This window comes from Equus przewalskii, chromosome 13 (genome assembly GCF_037783145.1).
Source record: "Equus przewalskii isolate Varuska chromosome 13, EquPr2, whole genome shotgun sequence".
In the NCBI taxonomy this organism is placed as follows: Eukaryota; Metazoa; Chordata; class Mammalia; order Perissodactyla; family Equidae; genus Equus; species Equus przewalskii.
This window is the reverse complement of record NC_091843.1, coordinates 46,969,991-46,980,443: the sequence shown is the minus strand read 5'-3', so window position 1 is coordinate 46,980,443 and position 10,453 is coordinate 46,969,991. Positions and strand designations below refer to the sequence as shown.

Sequence of the window (10,453 nt, the reverse complement as noted above, 5' to 3'; positions counted from 1 at the left end):
CAGCCAAATGGAGGCGTCTGCTCTGACCAACACTGCCACCTGCAGGTCAACGCCGTAAAGACAATTTGATCGTATCTGAACCCCGGCCAGATTTCTAGACCATGGCATCGCCACACTGACCAGACCTTCAACCAGCAAACAGCAAACGTTGAGCAGTTATTGGATCCATGTTTGTGTTTTCAAACCTACTCTACCTTGGAAAGTACATGGCCTCTGCAATAATTATGCAGAAGGAGGGAGAAATCCAATTTACAGTAAAGTCATAAAATATATAGGAATAAACTTAAAATTCTGCTAATCATAAATATTTGAACAAATCAGCATGCATACCATATACCTAGATTTTAAAAACCTGAGTGCTATAAATTGGTTCTTTCCTAATTTATTTATAAATCTAATGTGATTCCAATAAAAATCTTAAGGAAATTTCCTTTTCCAAAACCTGAAAAACTTCTACATTTAAGGAAGATAAAAAAAAAACCCAAAACTGCAAAATATGGGAAACATCCTAATAACCACAGCCAACACTCATGAACCCTTACCATGTGCCAGGCCCTGCATTACTTCTGTAACTTTTCTCTTTAATCTTTACAATTGTGTGGGCTGCGTATTATTACCATCCCACAGAGTGGAAGTGTATTGTTAGCTGATGAGCATCTGTGTTTCTTTCCTAATGTCGCTCCAATTTCCCTGGGGGAATTGCATTCCCTTGATTTCAGCATTGACTATTGATCCAGCTGTCCTGCTCTCCCCAAGGGGCAGGCAAATTACCTCACAGGCATGTGATCCCTGCCTGCAGCTTCAAAACTTTAATTTCGAGTAAAGAAGTAAAAAGCCTAAAAATAGTTGAAGTTCACTCATTCTGGCAGTAGTGTGCTGACGAGGCAGTTGATTATTACCTTCTCTCTAGCTGGACCCCTGGAGGGAAGGAATCAAGGAGGGAAGGTGAGGAACCAGGAAGCATCAAGAGAACGCCATTTCCAACAGCAGCCTCAAGGGCAAGGGAGTGGCGTGCCCAGAATCCCACGCAGCCAGAGCAGAGGGGCCACAGGGTCTTTGGTCATAGGAAAAGGAATGAAACCACTGGTAGTAACTACCAAGGGCTGGCAAGGAGGGACTGGGGAAATTAGTACCCTGACCTCTCTGCTTCAATTTTCTACCCCTGGACAAACACAATCAAAAGCCGGAAGACGAAACGCCCAGAGTCAGCCCCGAAGGATACGCTGCAGGAGACAATGTCAGAGAATGGACCTGCTGCACAAACGGAGTCTGACCAACATGCTTTCCAGTTGTTGCTAAAGGCAGAGCTGGTTCAGCTTGTGACAAAGCAGCCAAACTGACACAGCCCCCGTTACAGATAAGAAAATGAAGTTCAAAGAGGGTGAACAAGGGATCAAACCAGGAGTAAGACAAGGGGGGTGTCGGGGACCATAGGCACTGAAGTGCACCTGCCCCTGTCTGGAAATAGCGAAACTGAAAACATTTTAAAACATTCCAAACCAGCTGCCCCAGTGGCAATCTAGTTAGACTGGAGACAACAGGAGAAAGGTCTGGAGGCTCCAGGGATGAGCAGAAGAGCTACGACAATGACCCCTGCTGGTCCCTTCAGCATTGCCACGGACAGAGATGCCACTGAGAATGTTCTGTGGTTGCAGAGCAAGAGAGGGAGGAGGCTGAAGCGGAGGGAGAGGAGTGAAAGAATAGCAACTCAATTTCCTTCCAGAACCCTGCCTCGTCTCCATCATGTGGTGCCATCATCAGGAGAGCCTGCCTCCCAGAATGGAAGCCAGAAGACCAAGGCTTCCATCCCCTTCCTATGGAACCACGAGAGCCAGATCCCAGGCTCAGCTGACTGGATGCTCTCTCCAGGTACTGGAGAAGTACAGCAAGAGCCTAAGAAACTTAGGGTTCACGGCAGTGGCACAAGTCGGCATGCTAACCACAGCTCCTCATGTCCACAATGGGGGCTGGGAATGGCAAAGTAGCTACAACACAGGATGCAGGCAGTAGGTGCAGGACAGTCACGAGGGGCTCAGCAATACAGGACTCCTGGCACCTTAAAATACACGGCCAGTGACAACACATACAAATGTACATTTTAACTTTCATGGTTAATACTAATAACATACTTTTCTGTGGGGTTTTTTTGGTGAGGAAGATTGGCCCTGCGCTAACATCTATTGCCAATCTTCCTTTTTGCTGGAGGAAGATTGTCACCAAGCTAACATCCATGCCAATCGTCCTCTAGGTTGTATGTGGGAAGCCACCTCAGCATGGCTTGACGAGTGGTGTGTAGGTCAGTGCCCAGGATCCGAACTCACAAACCCTGGGCTGCTGAAGCAGAGCACACAAACTTAACCACTACACCATTGGGCTGGCCCCTAATAACATACTTTTATTTGTCAAATCAGTAAAAAAAGAACAGAATACCAATTTAAAGGCAAAATTTTTATTAAATGTTATGACAAAAAAAGGTTACAATTTTGTTGTTGCTAGAAATTATAGAAAAATTATGAATTAGTTTCAAAAAAAAGCTTTCAGACTCAGTTTTACGCAACTCTATACCTAATATTAGAGCTGCTGGTCACCCCTCTAACCAGCATACTAGAAACTATTATTCCAAATTGGCCACAACGTCATGGCTTTAGCAGACAGACAATAGGGAGATGGAGAGCCTCCTTAAATATCTAATTGGAGAGAAAATATAAATGTAATAATTTTAAAATTAAACACTGATACAGCCTGTATTTTTGAACATTTGTTTCAAAATAATATGCTGGAAAAAAACAGGATATAAGAAAATATTTCAATCAAAAAACAATCTTGCACAATTTCACAAAATGGAAATGGCCTATTATTACATGACTCCTAAAAATGTTTTAAACTGTGCTTTACTTTCCTCAGACAGTATTATAGTCACTAAATAAGACTGTGACCTAAAAAGAAAAACCATAGCAAGACTTTTAAAGTTAATGCCCAAATTGCATGATTCTCTTAAGCAACCACCTATTTTAAAAAGTATATGTATCTCAAATACAATCTAATCTAGTCTATTTTGAACTTTCAAATAGGGAGCAAATTTTGGCTTTTGGTAGGATCGTTTCATGAGATACTTAGAGGGCCTCTAGGTCAATAATGGGGAGCAGACAAGTGTGCACGTGTGTGCTGGGGAGGGGGGTGGAGGAGAGGAGGCTGGAAATGCAGGACTCCAAGCATCTGATTCTTCAACATCATGGTCATTTCTGCTGCCTTTAATTTTTATCAGAATTATACATTCTCTTGATTTAGAGAGTCCAATCTCTCAAAGCTTGTTATGAAAAAGAGCAATCCCTCCTGTCCCCGTGCCCACCAATCTGCCTTCCCTTGAGGCGATGCTTTTTCAGAATTTACCTCCCCATCTTCACAAGCCTCTGTTCCTATTTCTTGCTTTTGTGATTTCAGCATTCCTGATTTTCCGCTACAGACCGTGAAGAGCAATCTGCCTTCTGACCTACCCGCCCCTTCTTTCTGCCAACATGCTCTCAAATAGGCACATTGTCGGTATTTGCCTTGATTTATATTCAGGGTTGACAACGGCATACTTAGGTGGGCGGTGGAGCTATCGGGAATGCCTTTCCTTCCCTGATAAATTTACAATCGCTTAGTTTTCTCATTTGCTTATTTCTGTGTCCTAAGTCAATCCCATACTCTTTGCCAGTCGTCCAATCTCTCCACACATCCTAGTGCATCAGGTCATCTACAAATGTCACCTTCTTCAAAAGGCTTCTGCCCGGGGCCCAGCTGGCAGGAGTCAAGGGAGTGGCGGCTGCTACCCAGTGTGGGAGTGCAGACTGCCAGGAAGACGAGAGAACTGCAGGAGCCAGTGTGGGCTCCACAGAAGCCCCAGGCAGAACTACTTCCTAAAGCTCCTGCATAGCTTCTCAAGAGAAGGAGGCAGAGTCTCAGCAAAGACAGTGCACTTTCCCCAGTTCACCGCTAATACACGCGGCCACACACATACTGGCTATTCCCCACAAACAAATCCAAGGGCAACTGCAGAAGCCTAACAGCTAAAGAAAATGGTAAAACCCACAACTAGAAGGACCTGCAACTAAGATATACAACTGTGTACGGGGGGGTTTGGGGAGTTAAAGCAGGAAAAAAAAAAAAAAGATTGGCAACAGTTGTCAGCCCAGGTGCCAATCTTTAAAAAAAAAAAAGAAAGAAAAGAAAAGAAAATGGTCTAAGGTTGCCTAAGAAATCCAGATGTGCTTTCAACAGAATTATGCGCAGGTGCACTTGGCATCCTTGGCAGGTGCAGGCTCTGGGGCAGGAGCGAAACATATGTCCACCCAGCAAATCTCTTCCATGGTGACAAAAGCCATCATGAGTAAGAGAAGGTGTAATGGTGATGAATACCCTTAGTTATCTTAAACAGAGCGAGTCACTCCACACGGATGTCGTGCTCCGGTCCTCTACACGTAAGGGGTACAACTCCCTTGCAATCACACCCTTTCCGATACACGCTAGAGGAGGGTCACGGGAATGAATACTCGCTGCAGAATTCTGGACTTCCTCAGGAGGTGATCCTGCATCTACTGTCTTCTCCATTCTGTTCTGTGTTTTGCAAAATCCTACTATGGCATGTACTATTTTTTCTAAATTATAATCATCATCATAAACTTTTAAAAAAATCAAGAACTACAAATGACATAAAAGTCCATCTAATCTTTTACTAAATATGGCTATGTTGTGACAATTTTAGTTTTAAAAAAAAAAATGAGTCTCTTGATTTAATCAGGGCCTCGGGAGCTAAAGGATTAGCCACTGTCATATTCAAAATGATGCATTTATTGAGGGCAAATCTTAACTGTGTCTTCTTCAGAAGCACGAGCTGCAAGAACGGCTAAAAGATTGAAGTCATCAGTTTACTGTCACCTTTACTGAAACTTGATTCCTTGAGCCAGAGGAAGGTCCTTACTGTAGTTGATGGTACTGGGGGAAAAAACGAACAAGTTATATGAATGATAGTACATATATAATATAGAATATACTTATGCCATTAATGAAAAAACATCTAGCACCAGGGTGAAATGTCCAAGTTACAAGCTGGTGAAGAAAAAAATTAGGATACAAAACAATGTTAAGATAGATTCAGTTTTATAAAATAAAGAAAAAAGAGGAGAAAAACACAAAAGTCTAGAAAGGTGCCTATCATACACGCTATTTAGTTTTCAGGGCACAAGAATATGGGGATTGTGACTTTCTTCTTTATCTCTCTCAGTAACTTGCATTGAATTAGCAGGAAAAACATAGATGTTCTCATTCTGAAGGGAATAAATAATAAATAAATAAAATAGGAAACTATAATAATTCAGAAAATAAAAGCTTCCCTGTTAACTAATCACCTGGTTTTTCTCCTGAGAGGAATGGTACCCCCATTAAATCAGTTCCAAAAAGGCTGTAGCTCAACGTTTGCCATTCTGGATCTCAGGTGCACAAGAAAAGTTAAAAGGAACACGACTGACTTCAAAGAATGGGAATCAGGTAGAGTGTGCGTGTGTGAGACTTAACCAGCCACAGCCAAAGGCACCTCAGGAATTCCTGACAGACTAAGTCACTGAGGCGCTAAGGAGCCAAGGTTGGGGCGCCCAGGCGAGGTCACAGAGCTAGTGAGAGGCAGTAAATGGGACCAAGATGAGTGTCCTTGGTGCCTCACCCCGTGCCTCCCACAACGTAACACCACATGGGCCTGACCCCACATACTCTGCTTTATTGCACTTGGAAGAAGCTATTTCTACCCAAGGGGGAGGAAAACAGAACACAAGTAAAAGAAATAACTCCTAGTCAAAAGCCCCCAGAAGCAGGCTCCCTCGCCAGCTGCCTACGGGCTGGGCGAACAAGCTAATCCACTTTTCAAGGGTCATGCTCTCTATTCCAGAGCTGGCGTCCCCCAGCTTGCCAGCCAGGCCCACAGCCCCCACCCACCTCCATCTCCCACTGCTTTTACAATCTGCAAGGGTGGAAACTGCACTCAGGGAGAGCTAAACAGACAGCTTCTGCTGCTGGTTGACCCCGTGTCTGGCTCCTACGCTCTCTCTAGATAGAAACCACCAAGGAGACAGTTTCACAGTCGGGGGTTGGGCACCAGCTGAAGCTGGAGAAGAGTAGAAAGATAACGGTACAAAATGGATGCTCCTGGAGGAGGGGAGAGCTGTGGGAGGTTAGACAAATGAACTCAAGTGAAACTGCACGAAGAGCAGAAAGGAGAAGTAAAAGCACATTCCAGTCTCTTGAAGCCCAAACCCGTCTCCCCACAGCCTTCCTCACCAAGTAGATCTTCGCATGTATTGCTTCCAGGCATCGCTACCGGACTCCCTGCCACCACCAGTGTGCTTTTCTCCTCCTAGAGAAACACAAAAACAGGTCCCAGTCTCTCTCTGTGCGGACGCCCCCTCAGTCGCACTGAGATGAGGAGACCACAAGGAGACCAGAGCTACCCGACCAGTGACTTCACATGAAGCCCAGACTGTCTCCTCTGCAAACACGTCAATACAAGACAGACCAAAACAAACAGGCAAACAGAACCAAGAGGGAAATAAAATAAAAGGAATTAAGAGAAACAACTGCCTCGGGAAGCAGCAAAAAAACCTTTAAAAAAACTTTACCATTAGACCAAGGTGTTGAGTGGAAACCTCTTGAAGGTGGAAATATAATTTTATTTTCTCATTTATGCTTATCTATACATAATTTTGTACAACATAATCTGCTTTTATAATAAAATATTTTTAAAAGTTATACTGATATCCTTAGATTACAAGAAGATAATGATTCCATAAAACAAGAAAAGGATACTATTTAAAAGTATGCCATCAAAGCATAAGAAAATAAGTTCTTGGTGTTGGGTTATTTTGGTTGTTTTTTTGGTGAGGAAGATTGGCCCTGAGCTAACATCCATTGCCAATCCTCCTCTTTTTGCTTGAGGTGGATCGTTGCTGAGCTAATTTCTGTGCCAATCTTCCTCTATTTTGTATATGGGATGCTGCCCAGCGTGGCTTGGTGAGTGGTGTGCATGTCCACGCTCGGGATCTGAAACTGTGAACCCCGGCCTGCTGAAGTGGGGCACGTGAACTTAACCGCTACATCACCGGGCCTGCACCTAATGTCGTTTTAAAAACAGCAGAGGAGAAAAAACTTAATAGAAGGATTAGAAGAAAAAATTGAGGAAATCTCCCATATGAAAAGCAAAAAAGAATAAAGAGATGGAATACAGGAGGGAAAAGATAAAATTAGACAATCAATTCTTCAAGAGATAACATTCAAATAATAGAGCTCTAGAACTTAAAATAGACAGGAAAAAGTTGTCGAAGAAATACTATGAAAATAAAAGAAAACTAGCAAAAACTTCTTAGAACTGAAAATTATGAGCCCCAATATTCTAAGGCCAATCACTGGCTCACTGACTGTCCAACAGAAATTTTTACAAAGATCTACACTGGGGCGTATTGCTGTGAAATTTCAGAATATCAGACAGAAATGGCAAACCTAAAAGATTTTGAAATAGGGAAAAAAGAAATCAGAAATCAAAGTAGATCGGGCTTTTCAACTGCAATACTGGAAATGAGATGACAAATGAGTAATATATTTAAAATTCTGAGGAAAAAATTACCACAAATTGTGCAGAAATAGCATAAAAGGCATTGCAGGTCTGCTTGCAGTGTTGCTGGCATCTGGGAACTTGGCTGGAAAACAGGTCCCTACGCTGATATAAAACTTTCCCCAAATGACAAGGGCATCACACTGGGCTTAAACTGTTTTTGTACAAACAGTGTGGTCTATAAACCCCTGCTTTCCTTCTGGAGTTTGGAATTTTGGTGTGTGCTTGGCAGTAGGCGCCTATATGACCAGCCCCCAATGAAAGCCTTGGGCGCCGAGTCTCTCGTGAGCTCTCCTGGTAGACAACATTTCACGTGTCTTGTCACAATCCATTGCTGGTAGAATTAAGCACATCTTATGTGACTCCACCGGGAGAAGACTCTCAGGAGCTTGTACCTGGTTTCCTCTTCACCTCATCCCATGCAATAATGTCATATCATGCACAGGGAAAAAGAGGCAGGGTTTAAGAAGATTAATCTATCATAACAGAGGGTCAGTCCATAACGTCTAAAGTTGTGAAAGAGAGGAGTGAAAGCACACCACTTAGAAAAGCTGAAGTTCGTTCAAAGGTAAATTTACTTTTTTTCTTTTAGTAAGTATCTCAAAGTAGTTGCCTATGGGACAGAAGGAGGAAGAGAAAAGTGTGGGCAGAACAGCTTTTTCCATTTTAAGACTTTTAAAAAACTTTAAAAATTGATAGTGAAAGCTCAAATGAAGAAGAGTCAACTGGAGAGAGAAGGCACGGGCTGGAAACGGGGATTAAAGGCCCAGAGAAGGGGCACGCAGACACATATTCAGGCCACTAAATAGTGGAGGGCAGGGGTGAAGGGCTGAAATGAAAATGGGAACCTTTGTCCAAAGTCTGCACATTAAATAATAATTATGTGTTTGGTCAAAAATAGACAAAAGAATGCCACTAATTATTTAAACTTTTACAGGTATTAACGCATGTTTGTTTTGCTTCTACATATATTTAAAAAAAATCCAAGGCAATCTGTTTTTACTATACTTTGTATCATTTTTAATAAGTAAACTTAATATATGATTGGTGGGAGGGTTTTTTTTTTTTTTAACTATTAGGATTAATAAGTTTAAGCACTAAGAACTCAAGGCTTATTAAGAGAAAATAGGGGCAGGTCCCAGTGAAAAGAAATAACTTGGTATTTTATCTAAGATAAAAAATAACGTTTAACATTTACTATGCCCACTTTGCAAATAAACACCAGAGTTTTTTGTGTAAAATTTTCTGGCTCTAAAGCAGGGGTTCTTACTCTTTTTTGGGTTAGGATCCTCTCCCCACAAAACAGATGCCACCATTTCAGGGCTCCACATATCTCGAGTTAAGGGCCCCTACCCTAACGTGATGCTGCATCTCAGAATAAAACGCAGGACCTTGGACAATAAGTCCAAATATGGAACATAAGCTCTCTCAAGCATGTTAGACCAGATAAGATTATTATTTCAGTTTCTTGGTCAAAGTTTTTTAAAAGCTACTATTGCTTTTGCTTTGCCACCTGCTATGGACTGAGTTGTGTCCCCTCTCAAAATTTATTTGTTGAAGCCCTAATCTCCAATACCTTAGAATGTGGCTGTACGTGGCAACAGGGCTTTTAAGGAGGTAAAGCTAAATGAAGTCATAAGGATGGAGCCCTAAACCAACAGGCCCAGTATCCTTCTAAGAAGACGGAGGGACACCAGGGATGCGTGTGCACAGAGACAAAGCCTCGTGAGGACAGCAGAAGAAGGTGGGTGTCTGTAAGCCAGGAAGAGAGGCCTCGGGAGAAACCAAACCTAAAAACACCTTGACTTCCGACTCCCAGCCTCCAGAACTGTGAGAAACCAACTTCTGCTGTTTAAGTCGCCTAGTCTGTGGAATTTTGCTATGGCAGCTCCAGCGAACGAATACACTGCCCAACACGGAAAAGGAGAAACGACTCTCTACATACCAAATGCACCTCCAATCTCAGCCCCGCTCGTTGGAATATTGACGTTTACAATGCCGCAGTCTGATCCTTTCGGTCTGTGTGTAAAAAGGGAGGCACGGTGAGAGCAATGGATAGGAAAGTAAAAAACAAAGTAAATAAATAAAAAATCCAAACAAAACCTCTAAGACTCTCAATGATGAAAAACGGATTGTCAACTACGATGATTTCATTTTCTTTTTTTTAAAGTCCATTCGCCACACAAATCAGACTTAGATAGGTTTTGAAAATAGACAAAGTTATACCCAAGCCAGCGGAAGATTCTGCCCAAATCCTTGGTGAAGATGCTACTTGAAAGCCCCTGTTTTACTTCATTATTCCATGCAAAGACCTCTTCTTCATTCTAAAAAGACAGATGTTGGCAGCTGTTAGATGACATGCAGTGTTCAGGTCAAAGTTCACTGATGGTACACTCATTTCATGACATGTACCAGTCTAATTTTAGTGCACAAAAGGAAACTCAAGAATCAGCATCTTACTAATTTTATGTTTCTCTTATACAGTGCTTTGTGGGGTTTTCCTCTTAATTGTACTTTGAGAAACACACGGATGAGTACGTTCTTCCAACCAAGCTACTACATATACATAATAGCTAATATTCATTGAGCTCTTATTGTGCGCAACACACTGACCTAAGCACTTAGCATGCACTGAGTTACTTAACTCACCCTATGACACAGTTTTATATTACCCTCAATTTACAGATTAGGCAAGAGAGGCTAAATAATTTGCTCAAGAACTCATAGTCAAACACACACACACTACAAAACATGAAATTATACTGTCCAGTCACGTTATGTGCAACAATGATAGACAATTCAAAGCAAGATTTTTAA

The 10,453-nt window shown here is 42.2% G+C and overlaps 1 protein-coding gene across 2 annotated transcripts in view; it reads right to left on the bottom strand.

Annotated features, from left to right (window-relative positions):
• Positions 1 to 4,692: 4,692 nt before the first annotated feature.
• ALDH7A1 (aldehyde dehydrogenase 7 family member A1) overlaps positions 4,693 to 10,453 on the bottom strand; it is a 38,671-nt gene continuing 32,910 nt past the window's right edge. For both annotated transcript variants that reach the window (XM_008529976.2, XM_070569363.1), the window contains 4 exons: positions 9,863 to 9,960; positions 9,582 to 9,655; positions 6,310 to 6,385; positions 4,693 to 4,974 (listed from right to left, as the gene is read on the bottom strand). In XM_008529976.2, the coding sequence (XP_008528198.2) occupies positions 4,920 to 4,974; positions 6,310 to 6,385; positions 9,582 to 9,655; positions 9,863 to 9,960 (303 nt within the window). In that variant the 3' untranslated portion in view covers positions 4,693 to 4,919. The remainder of the gene's footprint in view (positions 4,975 to 6,309; positions 6,386 to 9,581; positions 9,656 to 9,862; positions 9,961 to 10,453) is intronic.